Source organism: Phragmites australis, chromosome 1, assembly GCF_958298935.1.
Source record: "Phragmites australis chromosome 1, lpPhrAust1.1, whole genome shotgun sequence".
NCBI classification, from domain to species: Eukaryota; Viridiplantae; Streptophyta; class Magnoliopsida; order Poales; family Poaceae; genus Phragmites; species Phragmites australis.
In genome coordinates, this window is record NC_084921.1 from 3,222,959 (window position 1) to 3,242,775 (window position 19,817).

General features: G+C 46.5%; 2 protein-coding genes across 2 annotated transcripts; both read left to right on the forward strand.

The window, feature by feature from the left end:
* The first annotated feature begins 1,502 nt into the window (after positions 1-1,502).
* Positions 1,503-5,454, forward strand: LOC133918289 (mitochondrial dicarboxylate/tricarboxylate transporter DTC-like). Its single transcript, XM_062362133.1, has 6 exons — positions 1,503-1,833; positions 2,585-2,668; positions 3,321-3,382; positions 3,547-3,908; positions 4,855-5,069; positions 5,150-5,454. Exons 1-6 carry the CDS (start codon positions 1,705-1,707, stop codon positions 5,204-5,206), a joined length of 909 nt encoding a protein of 302 aa, XP_062218117.1. The 5' UTR covers positions 1,503-1,704; the 3' UTR covers positions 5,207-5,454.
* Positions 5,455-5,602: 148 nt separating this feature from the next.
* Positions 5,603-10,363, forward strand: LOC133918217 (putative CBL-interacting protein kinase 13). The gene is made up of 2 exons (XM_062362009.1): positions 5,603-6,371; positions 8,454-10,363. Exon 2 carries the CDS (start codon positions 8,476-8,478, stop codon positions 10,012-10,014), a length of 1,539 nt encoding a protein of 512 aa, XP_062217993.1. The 5' UTR covers positions 5,603-6,371; positions 8,454-8,475; the 3' UTR covers positions 10,015-10,363.
* Positions 10,364-19,817: the final 9,454 nt, after the last annotated feature.

The following is a 19,817-nucleotide window of genomic DNA, read 5'->3' on the forward strand; positions in this document are numbered from 1 at the left end:
TCGGGGAAGCCCAGCAAAGCTTGTTTGGTTTGAAGGCCCACCTGGACGGAAGCCTTCCTTTGGTGGCACACCTACAAAATATATTTGTGAAGCTGCCAAATCTCATCAACAACCGAACGAAGGTCTACAGGTACTGAGTTCGAAACCCCCGCTTTTTTTTTGCGCAAAAATAAGGAATGTGCAGGGTATATAGCTTGCAAGCTGAGAGAGCGGTGATGAGTGCCGCTCCGAAGGCCCGACGAAGGGTGTCGTCCGACGAAGGCCCGACGGAGGGTTATTCTTCGACGAAGGCCCGACGAAGGGTCCCTTTTCCCGACGAAGGCGTGACGAAGGGTGTTTCTTCGACGAAGGCTCGACGAAGGCCTGACGAAGGGTGTTTCTTCGACGAAGGCCCGACGAAGGGCCTGACGAACTGTTGTTCCCCGACGAAGGCCTGACGAAGTGTTGTTTCTTCGACGAAGGGCCCGACGAAGGGTTGTTCCCTGACGAAGGCCTGACGAAGTGTTGTTTCTTCGACGAAGGCCCGACGAAGGGCCTGACGAAGGGTTGTTCCCCGATGAAGGCCTAGAAGCGCGGAACGAAATCTGTTTGATCCGAAGACCTCCTCCCTCTTTAGAACCCGGTACCCACAGTTGGCGCCAACTATTGGAACTATTTCCAGCTTGGCCGAGGGGTTCTATATCCGAATAAAGAGATGGATGATGCATGTAGGAGGAGAGAGAGATCTCTCTTCAGTCCTTTATATAGTGAGGGAGAGAGGTGAAACTTCCTCTCCAACCCTTGATGGGATACAAACATTACAAAGGTGGCCCCTGGGCCTTTACATAGGTGGCTTGGTCACATAGGCTCTTTTGTGGGTCTGGACCTTTCCCTCAACACTAATCATTTTCACTTTTGTGCATATATATTCAAATGCCAAATAAAAAAACTTGCATATTAGTATGACTACTGACTAGATTTTATAGCGTAAGCATAAGGCAAGATAGCAGACGTAAACTAAGAATATTTTCACAAAACTACACTAGATTGTAAAAACTATCATAAAGTTATATTTTTTAAAAGTTATTTTACAAAACTACACATTTGTTATCTTTTTTATTACAGAACTATACTTTTATTATCATTTTATATAGTCTCTTTAAAAATTTATATAATAAAACTACATTTTTTTGCCATCAAAAAATAGTTTTATGATACGAAATGACAATAAAGTGGTGTTTTATGATATTGACTCTTAAAAATAAAGTTGTGTGAAATGTAAAATAGCTTTATTAAAATGTAGTTTTACGATAATCTTCACAATTGTAGTGTACTTTTGTGAAATATACTCCAGACTAAACATACAGAGGTGCAAAAGATGGAGAGAAAAATGCAAAAGGAAACGCTATTTCAGCAAAGCAAAAATTGATTTTTTAGCAGCACATTATCTTTTTTTAGTGGAAGCACCACATTATCTGGGAGATACGGGCACACGGCACACTTGGTACCCTATAACTCGGATACCCAGAGGGCCCACGGACCAGGAAGAAGCAGAGGCCACGCTACGGCTTTGGCACTCGTGGCTATCGTCGGCGACGGCAACCGGCGCCAGCGAGTGCGCAGGGGTCCCTATCGCCTCCTTCCCGGCACCACAGTCCACCACATCTTCTCTGGCTGCGAGCCCAGCCGCTCTGCTCTCCTCAGGAGCCGAGAGGAGAGGAGGAGATGGCGGACGCGAAGCAGCAGCAGACGCAGGCGGCGAGCGGCGTCTGGAAGACGGTGAAGCCCTTCGCCAACGGCGGCGCCTCCGGCATGCTCGCCACCTGCGTCATCCAGCCCATCGACATGGTCAAGGTGCGCACTGGCACGCTTGTGCGATACCTCGCAGGGTATCCCGTTCGGCCTCGCGCGATGAGGCGGTCGCGGCGCCGGGGGCTTAGGGGATTTGGGCGCGAACTGGCAGTCGAGTAGGTTCCAGGGGAACTCGCCATTGTGCGGTGGATAGGCTAGTTATGGGCGAGCGGACTATTGCACTACCGTGGGTTGATTCCTGATGAACTGTGGGTTCGAATGCGATTTTGGTGGAGGAGAGCTGTTTGATGGATGATTTTCCTCGCTCTATTTGTTTAGGTCGGTGGAAATAGTGTGGTGAGGATTGGAAGTGTGGGGAATTTGGAAAGGTCGAAGTGAGGGCTGGGGTGCGATACACTGAGTGGATTTGGGACCAGTCCACAAGGTTTAGAGTTCGTTTTTGCCTGCATGAGTATATTGCAGTAGACATTATTCATTTGGTTATTTAGTTTACCACGAGGAAGATGCAGTCATGAGATGTTTTTCATGGCTTTGGAGTAGAAAGTGACTCACTTGAACTTTGTGTTGGAAATTCTCTAGTGATTGTCATCTTTGAGGTATTTGAGGCTTGATTTTGGTGAGGCCTTGCAATTTTCAGTAACTGGCTCGTCATTTTCAGTTCAATTAGTGTTTGGGAGTTTGCAACTTTGCATTATTGGTCCAAGACCCAGGTACTATTCAAGTTTAGGCTCTGAGGTATGCATTATTGGTCCAAGATCAAAGTCTTTATTTAATTGTTTTGGTTTTATTTCAGGTTAAAATCCAGTTGGGTGAGGGATCTGCAGCTACTGTCACCAAGAAGATGCTTGCTAATGAGGGAATCGGTTCCTTTTACAAGGTTTGTTCTTTTACGTGTTCGACGGTTACTACCTCACGAATTAGGGTGGTCGTTTTTAATATTTGACATATGGATGTAGCGCGAACAATAATCTGGTGACAAACCTACATTTATAGCATCGACTAGACGACTAGGAAGGTAGTCTGCTGTGAGCCTGTGACTTATGAATGAGTTTTTTTTTTAATCCTGTACTGTTTGAAATAAAACATTTGTTTTTGTCAAAGTCAAAGCTACTTATCTTGTGTGATGTCCTCATCACATTTGGAAGAAATTATGTCCTTTTCGTCCAGCTGAAAGGAACATAAAATTTGATTATTTCATCTATGTTCGAAGACCATAATGTGATGGCTTGGTTTCATGAGTTCTAGGACATGCATTCATTAATTAAGATGCCATAATACAGTTAGTTTTAGGAAACTGATTGTTAGGATGATGTTTTACTTGTATTTGTTTGACATGGCAATAGATTATCTTTCACCTCTACTGTCCCTCAAATGGATTGCCAAGTAACCAGTTTCAAAGTTATAGTGGTGCCAATGTAGAACGACATAGTTATTTGTCTCCACAAGAATTATGTTAAGTAGTTTGGGGACTGAGTTGCAGTCATGAGGTGGCTTGTCAGTTTGGATTCTTATACATTTCTTTCATGCAGGGATTATCAGCTGGTTTGCTAAGGCAAGCCACATACACGACTGCTCGTCTTGGATCTTTCAGGTGTTTACTTAATTTAATAACTTGCCAGAAACCTCCAAATGATTCAGAAGTTTGTGTTGATCTGGTGTCACCTTAAATGAAGTTTGAACCTGAGTCCTGCCTGTGATAGTTGCTGTTTAGTGTTTGATTTTATGTCTTGATCTCTTGATTCTATGTTGTCTCAGGGTTCTAACAAATAAAGCAGTTGAAGCAAATGAGGGAAAGCCATTGCCTCTAGTGCAAAAAGCTGTTATTGGTCTCACTGCTGGAGCAATTGGAGCATGTGTTGGTAGTCCTGCAGATTTGGCACTCATTAGGATGCAGGCTGATTCAACCTTGCCAGTAGCCCAACGGCGCAACTACAAGAATGCTTTTCATGCACTTTACCGTATTGTTGCTGATGAAGGTGTTCTGGCACTTTGGAAGGGTGCAGGTCCCACTGTAGTGAGAGCTATGTCCCTGAACATGGGCATGCTTGCCTCCTATGATCAGAGTGTTGAGTTATTTAGAGACAAATTTGGTGCTGGAGAAATCACTACAGTACTCGGTAGGATTATATTCCTTTTGTATTCGGATTTCATATGATATTTCTGTTTTAGCATTCTGTGGCAAGAACTTGTGGCGAGAACTTCTCATGCATTTTGAGACATGAAGCAGAGTGGACGAAAGATTGAGCACATGAACTAAGAACTTGGCAATGTAGACCTGCTATTTTCACTTTTACTGTTAATTCAATAAATAAATATCAGTTGTGCTCTCTGGTTTGAATACTTCGTTGGCCTGTTGAAATTGGCTTTATTTTGCTGGGCCTGCTAAAGGTAGCCTTCAATTTTCCTGGTTTATGCTCCAACTGACATATTTCCATCACTTAATTCGTGGTTTATGCTACAACTGACATATTTGTATCACTTAATACTGAGTAAGTTGTGCTGCCCATATAGCTTTTAGTTGAGGGAGTTCGTATTAGATTGTGCTGCTCTAATTCCCATATAAATCATGTTGTACATAGTCATGACATCATTAACATTTTTTTGCACTTAGAGGATGGGGTTCTGCCTAAATAATTATAGAGACAGAAACAAATGTTTAGATGATGGATAGGCTGAGGCAACTGGCCTTAACTGAGACTTGCCCAGCGGCAAAAGAGCTATAAACAACAGAGAGGTATATAAAGTGAGCATAAGGGAGGCATTACAGAAGCATGGCATCTTTAATGATCTGCAGTCCACTTTCATAGCATAGTAGCAAATATTAACATAATATAACATGTTCTATGTGGGATAGAGCTAAGGATGGGATAAAGTGAAACAATTTGGCATGTTTTCATGGAGTTAAGTGGCACAAAACATTTTATATGGGGTTTTCTGAAACATTGTGGCTTTATATAGGGTAAACTGCAATTTACTCTTCTCCTTTTTTTTGTGATAGTTTTTGAGGCACTTCTTTTTATGTTAAGCATCACTTTCCTAACATATCTTAAATTTTGCTTGTAGGGGCAAGTGCTGTATCAGGATTCTTTGCATCTGCTTGCAGTTTGCCCTTTGATTATGTAAAGACACAGATTCAAAAGATGCAGCCTGATGCCACTGGGAAATATCCGTACACTGGGTCTCTTGACTGCGCCATGAAGACCTTGAAGAGTGGGGGTCCATTTAAGTTCTACACTGGTTTTCCTGTCTACTGCGTCAGGATTGCCCCACATGTCATGGTAACGCAAATATTGCAAGCATTGACAACTTCACTATTCCATGTTTCTACCACACTTATCTAATTAGATTTTGTGTGCAGATGACTTGGATATTCTTGAATCAGATCCAGAAGTTTGAGAAGAGTATAGGCCTCTAAGATCTGGTTTGTTGGTCATGCTCGCGCTGCCTAAGACATAATTGTAATAAATCCAGCTCCTTTATAATCCAGCAATTGGTTCTTATAGACAAATTTGAACTTCTTATTTCTTTAACCTATATGTTGTCCTGGTGATTTGATCCTTTGACGCCAAATAGTCATATCATTTGTTGTTGGTAAGAACGCTACCAAGAAAAAATACTGAGCAGATTCAATTACTGTCACGGAATGGAACCAAACTTCATGCACATTTTCTCCAACTATGTATTTGGTTGGCCATATGATGTTTCGTAATGCATACTTGTGCTTACAAATTTGCTTTATGACATGCCAATGTTGTTTTGATTCTGTGCACACCAGTGTTTTGCATTTTGTGATATTAGAAGCTGCTGTGTTGATGGGCAGCATATCGTGCTTCTAGAGCCATTCGTGTCCTTTGTTTGCTGAACCAACTCGTCTGCTTTGTTGGTCAAGGACGAAGGTTCTGACTTGGTCATTGGGTTGGGCATGGCAGTATCGAAGTATTACTTCCGTTAAATGTACTTTGCAGTGGATTTCATGTGGAATTTACCTCACATTTAGCGTACTTTGCCTGGATTTATGTGAATGTACATGATGCATGTGCTATGTACCTTATGAAACCATCAATTACTCGGATAAACCACTGGTTCTGAACTTCTGAATTCTCATTACAGCAGTTAGTCAGTGACAACACGGCGTTCAGTTACATGGCATATTTGGTTTATGGTTTGCTATTGCCAGTTTGTCACTGCATGTGAGAGGCCAGCGGCTGGCCTGCAGATTTGCAGAATCACATGTATAAGACCTGTTTGCTTTAGATGTACTGTTCTAAACATGGATCTACCGTTCTTGTATTATGCATGCACACTAGGAAGATATGATAAGTAACTTATGTTATGTTGCATCTGCGTAATTCTTTTCGTGCATGGATGGAAGCTGTGAAGGGGAAGATATGATAAGTAACTTTTGTTGTGTTTCATGTGCGTAATTCTTTTCATGCATGGATGGAAGCTGTGAAGGTTGTGTTGCATGTGCGTAATTCTTTTCATGCATGGATGGAAGCTGTGAAGGGTGAAGACTATCACTATGTTTTGCATGAGTCCATCATGGCATCATGCATTGTGATGATGTATAGGTCCAAAAGGTACGTTTGGTGTATCAGTTTATCAGTATCTCTTAAGCATCTATTTGCTTGTTTCAAAATTCATGACAATGTATTATATGCAAGTACATTATGTAATTATTTCACTTAACAATTTGCCCTGCGAATTCTGATGTCTTATCGGTAGCTTGCATTTGACCAAAAAGGGCTAAAATACCATAGGAAAAATTCTTTGCTTCCACTGTACCGCTTCTGATCCGTGCGTTGGATCCAACGTGCAACACTGAATCCTGGGCATCACAGACTCACAGTCCTCCGTAATCCTTATTATCAGTAGCATTTGCGTATTGTTTACCCAATTATAAAAGGTTTCTTTGGTATTTTCTATTCCAAGAAATTGTCATCTCAGCAAGGGGTGGACAGCTTAAGGGTGGGGGTGCACAGGACACCGAATAATTTTTCATATTTCAATAATTAATCATATGTAACAAATTCATGGGACACTCTAGTCTAATAAATGAGATACTCAAACATCTAGTCTAAAAAGTGGGACATTGATCATTTTTATTTCAGGTCCACCACTGATCACATCAATCAGAATTATTTCTTTCTCCCATTTGTAATGAACATTTTGTCCTGCAATGCATGCAGCTTTCATAAAATAAGAGGAGACAATAGCACTGTGGAAAAGTACTTAACAGGACTATGAACCTGTAACACCTGTAGATTTTTAGATCTTACTCTTGCTATCTTTCTAGGTACAATTTGAGGTAATAGTAAACATACGGGATAGGTAATTGTACAACGTTTGCATGATCATCTTTATCTTTTATTTAGATTTGTTATGTTGTTAGTGGGCGACTCTTAATCTTTTGATGTATGCTTTGAGACATGTTCCTCTTGTTAGGATGTTCATTACTGCTAATGTGATGTTATATATATCTCTTTGTGTGTTGAGTGATCAGTTATAACTTCAGTTGTAGGAGATATACTGTCGAATTTTTCTTAAGATTCGGTGGTCCTGTATGTTGTTTTTAGTAAGCACTTTGGGTTTATGGTCATCCTCATATGTTACTGAACCATATGGGGCTACAGTTCTTCTGGAAAATTGAGGCAAAAGAGTTAAAATTTGTGCTTGGACTCAGCAGAGAAGTGTCCGCTGGTGGTGTGGAAGGTTGATTCTAGAACTTAACATATTCATTTGTTTCTGTCTAGGAGACCGATGACCTTTGAGAAGCGAAAAGGGCAATCCTTGTTAAACTCTGAAAAAACAATTTCTGGATCCATCCTTGCCTCCTTGAACACTGCTTCCCCCTTCTACACACTACCCCTTCTTTTCGGTTTTCCCAAGAGCAACATGTGAGAAATAGAATTCTTTTTAAAGATAATGGAAGCACGATTAATCGAGGGTTAGGTTTTTATGCGACGCATTCACTGATTAGAACCCACATTTCTGCTTACCTATATTCCATAAACTACTCCTCGTCATTGAGAAAGTTTGATTTGATGGCCATACGGACATACAGGTGGCATTAGCATCTCTATCTGAATCAAAACATTTTGGACTAGAATATAGAATAATTTAAGTGTTTCCGCACCAACCTTTTCTTACGTGGAGGATAACAACAAATTACCTGTGAAGTGCTCAACTGTCACAATGCACCACCGACTTTTTCCGTAATATTCCAGCTAAGCATAGTGCAAGCATTGATTTTTTTTTTAACAAAATTAGGTGCAAAATCATTATCCAACTAATTTGTCCGTGGCATGACAAAAAGAAAATTACGGAAAAAGAAGAACCCTCCGCCAGGTCACCGACCATTCAACACAAAGTATCCTTACCCAGAACCAACGGCCAAGATAACATCACAATCCGCATCCAACGTTGGAAGAGAAATGCAAGTCATCAATGTCTCAATTAGTGCTAGCTCATCACATACAACTGTACAAAAAAACATAATTATTCTCAAGAAAAATCAATATCATGAAAAGAAATAGAGAAGAAGATCATCAAAAAGTCAAAAAAAAAATTTAGAGCACACACTCTATTTATGCCGCCTCTCATTCCTCAACTCTGTTCTCTCTCCTTCCCTCCATTCTTTCATCATCTCCTTGCTGCTGCAGCTATTGACCATCTTGCTGGTCAATGGTGCGGATGGCAAGCAAGGGAGGCAGCAATGGCAACGGCGGCCGGGAAGCGAAGAAGCCGGCGCTGCTGCTGGGGCAGTACGAGGTGGGGAAGCTTCTGGGGCAGGGAAACTTCGCCAAGGTGTACCACGCGCGCAACGTGCGCACCGGCGAGGAGGTGGCGATCAAGGTGATGGAGAAGGAGAAGATCTTCAAGTCCGGCCTGACGGCGCTCATCAAGCGCGAGATCGCCGTGCTCCGGCGGGTGCGCCACCCGCACATCGTGCAGCTCTACGAGGTGATGGCCACCAAGCTACGCATCTACTTCGTCATGGAGTACGTGCGCGGCGGCGAGCTGTTCGCGCGCGTCGCGCAGGGCCGCCTCCGGGAGGAAGACGCGCGGCGCTACTTCCAGCAGCTGGTGTCCTCCGTCGCCTTCTGCCACGCGCGGGGGGTGTACCACCGGGACATCAAGCCCGAGAACCTCCTCGTCGACGACTCCGGCGACCTCAAGGTCTCCGACTTTGGGCTCTCCGCCGTCGCCGAACAGATGCGCCACGACGGGCTCTTCCACACCTTCTGCGGCACGCCGGCGTACGTCGCGCCGGAGGTGCTCTCCCGCCGCGGCTACGACGCCGCCAAGGCAGACCTCTGGTCCTGCGGCGTCGTGCTCTTCGTCCTCATGGCCGGCTACCTCCCCTTCCAGGACCGCAACCTCGTTGGCATGTACCGCAAGATCCACAAGGGCGAGTTCCGCTGCCCCAGGTGGTTCTCCCCCGAGCTCACGCGCCTCCTCCGCCGCGTCCTCGACACCAACCCGAAGCGCCGCGCCACCGCCGATGAGATCATGGATAACGAATGGTTCAAGATCGGCTTCCGCCGCTTCTCCTTCCGCATCGAGGACGACCGCTCCTTCACTTGCTTCGAACTGGACGACGACGGCGTCGACGCGGCCACCTCGACGCCCGAGCCCGATACGCCGCAGACGGAGGGCGGGCATGCTCCCGCGCAACTAAGAAAGGCGGCTAGGCTTACGTCGTGTGGATCGGCGCCGTCGCTGCTGCAGCTGGAAGGGCGCAACGGGATCGGGGGGAGTAGTCGGCGGCGGTCGAGCCTGAACGCGTTCGACATCATCTCGTTTTCGAGGGGATTCGATCTCTCCGGCCTGTTCGAGGACGGCGAGGTGGATGGGGGCGGTGGCCCTGAGCAGCAGCACCACCCGGTGGCGGCGCGGTTCGTGTCGGCGGCTCCGGTGGAGCAGATCCTGTCGGCGCTGGAGGGGCCTGCAGCGGCGGCTGGCATGGCGGTGCGCGAGAAGGACGACGGGACGATCAGCATGGAGGGGGCGCGGGAGGGCGAGCACGGCGCGCTGGTGGCGGCCGCGGAGATATACGAACTCACGCCGGAGCTGGTGGTGGTGGAGGTGCGGCGCAAGGCCGGCGGCGCCGCCGAGTACGAGGAGTTCTTCCGGGCGCAGCTCATGCCCAGCCTGCGCCACCTCGTGTGCGACGTCGAGCGGCCACGCCTGCATTCCGACGAGCTCTCGCGGATCCTGTGATCGTGGCGCGCATTTCACGCATACACGCATGCATGCATGTACGTCCTTCCGGCGTCCGTTGCTCGTTGCCACGTATACTTGCTTAGTTGTATTGCCCATGCAGTTACGTGTAGAAATGTACGTATGTATACGGACGCGACAAATTTCATATATATACACTGGTACACCAGAACTTTTTTTTTTTGCAGTGTTGTGGTGTATTTGGGAGCTTCCACAACACTGTTGCGCATAACAAAAAGGGTGAAAGCTGGCCGAAACAAATGTAATTTTTTGTGTATTATGTGCTTGTGTAATAGCTAGGAGGTTTGTGTATGTTTGTGATAATAGATGTTTTATTGATGTGTATCAATCACTTGATTTGTCTTTACAGAATGAAATGCTACCAATTTTATTTTACCTTGTGTTGATTTCTTATTTATTTATTCTTTAAAAATTGGTCATGACTCAGGAGCTCTGCATTCACTAAAGAAACGCGACACTGACCTGTTCCGAACATCGTTACAAAGTTCACACGACAATTTCGCGCAATGACGGTTGTGGCTATGCACGCATGCATGCTGATTTATTCCCACAATAGTGAGCAAAAGTCGTACAAAAGGTGATTTGTCATATAAGCAGTAGATTAATAGCCACATAATCCAGGCTATGACATACATGACAGCAACTTCAATAAGAATTAGCAATTGTTTGGAAGAGTATTTTTTTATTATAAGGTGACACACAACACTTATATACCACATATGCATCTCTATTACATATATATAAATAATACCGCTAAAATATGTAAATAGAAGGCACCGCAATTTGAATAAGAAATCACACCCTTTGGCCTCCGTCACCACCCGAGAGATGGTTGCAATACTGTTCACAGAGGCTGACAGACGGGACCAGAGAGAGAAAAAGAGGAGTAGAAGATAGGAAATGGGGTAGCTGCTGGAGATGAAAAAAATAAGGGACGCTGTAATAGTGATAGAGGATGCTGTAATAGTATTTTTGAGGATGAAAATTTGAGATAGTTACTGGAGATGGCCTTAGTCTTCAAAACTAGAGGTCAGACTTTGATCTGCTGTAGAAATATTTTTTTTTCTGTGATCTGCCGAAAGTAGGTGCGAGTGGGGCATGTACCCTTGGTGCGATTTTTTAAAAATAATATTAATTTAATGAAAATTACAAAATAGTATGCATTTTTCAAAGGTTATCAAATTAGTACCATGTCAGTTTTTCATTAAATTAATATTATTTAAAAAAGTTCCCCTTGGAGCTACTCCCTTCTGGAACGAGTAGTGCCATGCATGGTAGTAGCCTAGTAGCTATAAGTAATTGCATAAACTAATCAGTCCTATGCACTCTTGGTCTGTTTGGAAAGGTGGCATTAGGATTCAAATTTCTAAGATTTTTGTAAATTTAAACTAAATATTAAAAAATGTTAGAGCTTTCCCGTCTTCCAAACAGACCATGACAGTTTAGTTGTTATAATAGTTTATTATTACTAAGAAATCGTGAGTGTCGAGGATTAATTTCTGATAATAATTCTGAGTGTACTAGTCGATGGACGTATGAAGGACGTATGAACAACGTTTGCGGTATGTGTATTCATGATGAACTCAAGGATACAGGGATTATACAGGTTCAGGACTCTCTAAGGATAACAAACATACGTCATGTGTATTTTGTTATTGATGTTTGTGAATTGGTTACAGAGTCTTTTTATCATTTCTTCTTCATCCTTTTACAAACTGGGTCCTCATCTCTTTATATATCAGAAAGAAGGAGATCTTACAAGTGAGCTATTTTTTACTGACCTATACCTTAGCTAAACCTTTCACCCCTAGGCTATTTAAAATAGGTAGCACACATGCCTCTTTTTGTTCTGATGAAGCAGCTGAGTCCATCCCATCTGTTGGACACCTCCACGCCTACATCACCCTAGTCAGCCGGTACACCTAGTCCCATCATCGGTCTCGCACACGAGCCTGTGAAGCAGTCTGACACACCTGCGACCCGTAATGTTTAATACTACGTGACAGGGCATGACACTATTGCACCGGCCATGACCTATCCGCTGGGGAGGAGTGCATAGGGAAGAAAAATACTTGAGTGGAATGAATTTAATGAGAATAGACTGGTTTGATGAGTACCTATCCCGTGATCAGCATAGGATGGTCACGGGAATCCCTTATATGATAAGAATACTGGTCGCGAAGATACAGGCTGGTCGTACGGTGGGATCCTGAACCAGAAAAAAATCTTCTGTCAACTAGTATTGGCCGGTGTGGACCCTCAGAATTGGAGAGCCCCTATTCTATACACCGACAGTAGACTCCAAGCTCCCTTGCAGATGTGGTGGTTTGAGTGGTTTACCTTGTGGTCACGGATGGACCTGGTCGCACCACCTGGGCCCCAGGTCAACACAAGTTCACCCTGAGAGTGGCTATCAAGGCAGTTCACTTTCATAGTGGGTCCAAAACTGCATCCCGAGGGGAGGTTTTAAACTTCTAGAGAGAGAAATATCGTGGGAAAGAGAGACATTAATTTCCGCCGGACCTGAGGCAATTTCGGCCACCAAAATGCGGTCTTTCGAATGTTGAGATGGCTGAGCTCCGCGCGACGGTTGGAATATCGTGTTGGCCCTATAAATTGGAAAATTAACGCTTTCCCATGAATCCTTTCGCCACCCCCCGCAGCCTTCAAGCCCTTGAGCTCAAAGCCCCCATCGTCTCTATCTCCACTCATGTTCCCGCAACCACCCCTGCTGCTCCCAATGGCATTGTGCACCGGTAAAGAGCCAGACTTTTCTAAGTCCAAGTGCACTGCGGTGAAGCTAAAGTAGATGTATGATAACCATTTGCTCCCTCATCGCCTTTCTTCGTGGTACCGCCCAGGGGAGGACGTGCCTACTCCCTACAAGGGGGAGATCGTGTTGTTTGCCTCTTTCTTTTTGTCCGACCTTGTGCCATCCTTTTCTGAATTCTTCACTCCTGTCATCTCCTTCTACGATATTAGCCACCTCCACCTCAATCTCAATTCCATCATCATGCTAAGCGTCTTTGCTCATATATGTAAGAACTTCATTGGGTGAAGCCATGCCTTGATCTCATTAGGTATTTTTACACGGTCAAGTTGCAGACCGGGCTGACCACTGAGAGTTGCGGATTCCGCCTTTGCGAAGGCATCGCAGACTCCTACCTTGAGATGGGCCTTAAGTCATCGTGGTCGGGCTGAAGGGAAGAATTGTTCTATCTCAAGATGGAGGATTCCTTGGACAACATATGTGTGCCGAACAGACTAGCACAGGTCTCAGAGAGCTAGGGAAACTCCCCCGCGACCACTCCAGAGCTGTTGAGCCTCGCAGCCCATGTCAAAAACCTCGTGAATGCCAGACTGATGGGATTAGATGTTGCTATGACTTCATCAAGCGCCAGTTGTACCCTTTGCAGAAAAGAGCACATCCAACATATATGTATACCAAGAGTGACGACGTCTCCAGGGAGAGCTCTCTAGGTAACATCGCAACTGCTACATGGCGCTCTTTGTTTATTTGTGTGGTGTCTTAAGTATCCCTCTTATGCAGATCTCCCTAACGAGTACATTGAGTCTTGGGTCAAATTCCTCATGGTGGCAGCCCTAAGGAAAGATGGCCCACCACGAGGCGCTCCTCCATTGTGTGACCTCTCTCCGTCGGAGAGGGCTCAATTCAGATTGGTATGTTTGGCCTTTTCTCGGAACTTTCATCTTCAAGTCTTCTTCTGGGTCAGGGTTTCATGGTTTGTGTCACCGTAGGATTTTCCCGAGGTCGATGTCTTGCGTCCGATAATCGATAAGATCACGGAGACCATCGGGAAGTTGATCTTACTGGCAGCATGCTTTCTCCACTGCCTAGCGCTGCTTCGGGCAGCCACCCATATGGTCACAATGTCGACCCAACTGGTCGAGGAGGTGACCAGACTACTCAAAATCCGGTAGTGGCCGCGGGTGATGGTTCTGTAGGCCACACCGGTCTAGAGAGGGTCGACCAATATCGCCCCGACCAGACTCACTCCAACCAAGCGCACCCCAACCAGACTTGCTCCGACCAGGCACGCTATGACGCAAGGGGGAAGAGACAGGCGGAGGGCTCGTCTATCACGAAGGCATCCAAACATGCTCGCGGGACGTCGAGGTTCGATAGCTCGACTGCTGGGGTGTCCTCCTCGACCAGCTGACCTAGTGGCTTCATGAGGTCCAGGCTCGTGCTCAGCACTCTACCGTCACGGTAAGGTTTTTGGTTAGACGCAGATACTTCGAGTTTTCTTTCTTTTCATGATTTTGTAAATCTGTTGTCGCCATAGGTCCTCGACCCTGCCCACGGCCCCGGTTGTAACTCCTTCACCAGTTCCTCAGCGACATGTTCTGCCCCCCCCCAGCCTGCAGCAGCTCTGACCTCAGGAGCATTGATCGTGGCTCCCGCACCCACCGAGCCAGTCGTGGAACCCGTTTCAGCCTCCGACCTACTCTCCCTGGCCACCCGCTTCTTGGCCTCTATTTGGAAGTTGATTGACGATAAGAAAGTGATGGCCAGTAGGTGCGCTGAACTGAAGAGGAAGCTGGCTGAAGAAAAGGAGGTGCGGCTTGTGCTCTAGCATAAGTGTGGTGAGCTCCAACGAGAAAAAGCTATGCTTGCCGCCGAACACACTTAGCTCAAGGAGCATGAGAGCACCACTCGTAGCATTCTCCAATATGTTTTTAACTCATTCAAGGATCCTCTGAGGAGCCTCGAGCTGGAGATCATCGAACTGAAGGACCCGCGCACAGTTCAGGCCTAGGCCTATGCCACCAAGGTTCTCTTGGAAAAGTTTTTCGATCTCCCAGATATTCTGGTGGCAAGGGGTGTTGTGGATGTGATGCGGACGGTGAGGGATGTGGTGGGGTACGTCATCCGGTGCTATCGTAATTGTGATCCCAACTTTAACCTCGATCGCATTCAGGAGGGGGTTACGGTAGCCGGGTCCATAAACGAGGAGAGACTGCAGGAAGAGTGCCAAACGACGGTGGATTGTGTGGGATCCATCTTCCGGGTGGAGGCCGTCAAGGAGTAAATATCAAACTATATTACATTGGATGAACTTTTTGATTTCTCTGATGAATTTTGTTGTTGCCGCTATAGTAATAGAAGCCTTGGAATGACTGAAAATCCCTCCCGCTCTGAGCCCCTGATCGCACCTACTAACAACGCCCACAACCAGTGCCCGCTGGAAGAGGCGTGACTAGAATTGTCCAACCCACCTGCTCGCTTTGAACCCCTGTCAACACATATTGAAGATTCTGTTGACCTGCGTATCCGAGAAGCGATGACTGAGTGTGAGCTAGGATTTGCGGTCGAGCGAGAGAACCTGCAGGATAATCTTCGAGGTGCGTTGGTCCTACCACCAGTTAGCCACGTGTTAGTCCTAGGCCAGCCAAGTGAGACCCAATCGGCTAGCTTCTGTGTGATATGCGACCTGTTTTATTGACCAGCTTGCCGGGGGGAGCTGCTCGCAGCGCGAAGAGACCTGCAGCAGATGGCTAGAGAGAGAGCGACTAGTGGCGAGAATATTTCTATGATCACCTCAGCCGTGCTTTTACACCCTTCGACTCGATCCTGCGGTCTGTGGTGTTCAGGTTCGCCCAACACCTGGAGGCACCATGACTGGTCATGCCGACTGGTTTTTGGCAGCCTCCGAGGAGGCGAGTGGCCTTGAGGACATGCTACGCATGATTGTGGGTGACCATTTAGTAGATGTTGGAGCTATCGGCGCCTGTCTTGCCTTAGCCTGTGTCCACAAGCACCCCCCGATACAGACCTCATCCCGGCAATCTTTGAAGGCCTTGCCGACACCAAGAAGACCACCGAGGAGCTCTATGAGCTCACAGACTCATATTTGTCTGTTGTTCGCTCCCTTCTTTGGTCTGTCCGGTTCAATCTATCGCCCTATGTTTTCGGGTCTCACGTGTAGTGAGTAGATTATTTAGATCCAGTCCCCGGGGGCTACCCGTGTGGTCACTTTATAATGAAAGGATCAGCCTTTATGTAAATTTTTCTTGTGTTCGAGTGACAAGTAGGTTTGGGGTGCTCGCTAGCAAGTTTCCTAGCGCTTTGGATGGCCCTTAGCTCAATGAGCCTTTCGGGGGTGACCAATGCTCAACCCGATTTAGGACTCGTGGCCTAGCGATCGTCATCCTCCGGACGCCCATACCCTCGATACTGCACAAGTAGCAATTTTGACTCTCACCCTAACAATATAATCGATCAGGTAGAACCAAACATGTACACTGCTAAAAACCAAACTACAGATTCTAAAAGCTCTACCCTCCGACCGTCTGGTTTGTTGAAAACTGCTAACTAAGCGGTCAAGCCTATGAATAAAAAAACTTACAAGTCATGTTTTATCCTCGTCCGGAAGATCCTGCAAAAAAAAAAAGAGACTCATCTTCGAGCAGGCTTACATATAGAAACCGTGTTCCACAAGTTTGTGTAATTTGTGGCTGGTCTTAGGCCACGTCGACCATGCTAGGTTAGGAAAAGCAGACCACTTTGTAGGACCCCTCCCCCTCGGAGAAGAGTTTGTCATGACCTACCCTATTTCTGGACTTGTCTGAGGTCGAGGTTGCCCACAATAAGTGTCTGCATCCTCATCATGTGGTCGTGGTAGATCCTAAGGGTCTGTTGGTATCGGGCTGCCCAAATTTTTAGCACGTTCATGGGACTCTTCGCTCAGATTTGTATCATCCTCTCATCGGGCCACCTGGTCGTCGTCCGAGTAGTTGGCCACTCGGGGCAATTGAAAGGTGATCTTGGGGCAAGTATTGCCTCTGCGCCAAAAACAAAGAAGAAAGGGGTTTTGGTCATAGCCCTACTAGGGTTGTTCGTAGTGACCAGAGTACTATTGGTAATTCATCCATCCAACGTCTTAAATAGCTTTTAAGCTGATAAAAAACCCAGGTTTTGATCCCTTGCAGTATCATCCCATTGGCCCTTTCGACATGCCCGTTGCTCTGTGGGTGTGCCACCGATGCATAGCAAACTTTGGTCTTGATCTCTTTGCAGTAGTCCTAGAAAGCACTTCTGGCGAACCGAGTCCCGTTGTCCATGATTATGCAATTTGGATTGCCAAATCGCACTACCGGCCTCCGTATGAACTTAATCGTTGTTGCGGCGGTGATCTTCCTGACGGGCATAGCCTCTCTCCACTTGGTGAATTTGTCGATTGCCACAAACAAAAATTCAAAACCGCCCGGGGCTTTTAGAGAACGGTCCCATGATAACGAGCCCCCAAACAGTGAAAGAATAAGAGAGTGGTATGGTTTGTTATGCTTGGGCCAGTAGTTTGGCATATCAGCTATGGTTCTGACATGACCTACACTGTTTCACCAGCTCACAAGCATCTTGGAGGGTCATGGACCAATAGAATCCTTACCAGAACGCTTTCTCGACCAGAGTGCGATATGAAGCACAACCACCACATGTGCCTTCGAGGATGTCGAGGAACGTTGTGCTCCCCCTTCCTGAGTGATGTATTTCAGTAAAAGATCGTTGTTCCTTTGACGGTAGAGGCATCCTCCTACCTAGAAGTATTTGTGGTCCTACCATGTGACAATTTCTGCTGACCCATCATTGTCAAGGGCTACTTAATTCTGAAGGTAGTACGAGATCTGATTCATCCAGGTTGTATCTGAATCGAGCAAGGTGACCATATGATGGCCACCCGAGGTCGATGGCACCGAAGGAGGTGTTGCCTCCGGTGCTTCATTTCCAAGCGAAGCATCCCTTCCACATTGGCCTGAGACTGCGGTGGGTGGTCGTGTGATTATTTTTTCAAAGACTCTGACTTGGACAGGTGCACAAGAAGAGGATAGATGGACCAGCTCATCTAGGAAGTTGTCCTTGAGAGGGACGTGCTAGACTTCAAAACCAAAGGAGCATCGCTCTAGCTTTCTCACTTCGGAGAGGTATGTCTCTATCGTCTAGTCTGGGCATAGGAAACCCTCTACACCCAGTTTACGGCCAGTAGCGAGTCCCTCATCACTAGTGGGCGTCTTACCCCTCGTGCGAATGCTACTCGTATCCAGATAAGAGGCCCTCATATTCAACAATAATGTTTGGTGGCTTGAAAATTTGATTGAAATATGTACCTGAAGGTGTCACAGACGTGTGGGGTCGAGATTGCTCTAGCCCCTAGTCCAATCAACATGTATGGTCAATCAACATGTATGGCCTATCGATATGTGTGGTCCTGTGCCTGTTCGTCTCTGGTCACAGAAAATCCTCACTGCTTGACGACCAGTACCGCTCCCGCAACCTGTTGGGATCTTAGAAATAGGGCAACAACTCCTCGTCTGGTCGAGGAGTGGTCAGTATAGGAAAAAGGGGTCACCTATTGGGATCCTAGAAGGCTGCCCCCATTCCTGATATCGGCTGGAAGTGGTCATTCTTTCTATTAGGAACTTGAAGAGTGAAAGACTCTTTTTCCTGTCCCCGAGATGACCTTGTCAAAAAGGTCACACACCCGACTAGTTTTAGGGTACCTTCTTACTTGTTTGGGGATTTTGCCTAGCTGATGGCTTCGAATCACATTGTAGAGGTCATGTTGGCACAGGGAGTCACGCATGTCTGAGGGTTGGCTATCCCAACGTGGTGGGGGTCTTCGAGCGCTCCCTGTTACCGATGGAGGATGTGATCTCTCCTGCCATAGGGCCTGACGTGGTTCTTGGCGATCGCGACCATCACTAGTCCTACCGACGGACGTGGTGCTTGCCGTTGCAGTTTGGCGTCATGTCGTGAGGGGGGAGCCTGCGGCATTCGTGTAGCGTAACAACCTTGGCGATGATGCTTCCAAAGACCGCGTCCTCTATGGCAGTTCCCCCGGGCGACGCTATGGTGGTTGGGGCTGTGTCAGAGCATCCCTGTGTCCGGCGCCGGTCTGGTTCCCTTCTGGCCGCATGGCCTGGGAATCATCGCCGACACCCGAAATACGGGAGCCTTCATTGCCCCCCGTTGCATGAACTATCATGCAAACTTTTTGTTGAACCTTGGAGCCTTCTAATTTCGATTTGGTGTCCCATACCTGGGGCATACCGGGCTCATATCGGTCGTACCCCATGATGAACACTTCATGGTGTCCGAAGACCTCAGAACAGGACTCAGCGGTTACCATGGATCTGACTATGTGTAGCCCAATCTAATCTCTAACACTTACGACACGCAAAAACATGCTCCCTACCTGGCGCGTCAAATATCGAGGGTTAGTTTTGACAATGATTCCAGAGTGTACTGGTCGATGAGCACGTGAACGACGCTTGCGATGTGCGTGTGTTCATGAGGAACTCAAGAATACAGAGATTATCCAGGTTCATGCCTCACTAAGGATAACAGTCATACGTCCTGTGTATTTTGTTATCAGTGTTTGTAAACTAGTTACAAACATCGGTCTTGCATGCACGCCTGTGAAGCAGTCTGATACGCCTGCGGGCCCATCCTGCAACGTTTAATGCTACGGGACGGGGCATGCCACCACTGCACTGGCCACGACCTGTCCGGTGGGGAGGAGTGTCTAGGGAAGGAAACACTTGAGTGGAATACATTTAATAAAAATAGACCGGTTTGATGAGTACCTATCCCACAACCAACGTAGACTGTCGCAGGAACACCTTATGTGATAAGGATCCTGGTCGTGAAGATGCATACTAGTCGCGCAGTGAGATTTTGGATAAAAAAAGAATCTTCTGCCAACTAGTATTGGCCCGTGTGGGTCCTTAGAACAGGGACTCCTATTCTATACACCGAAAAT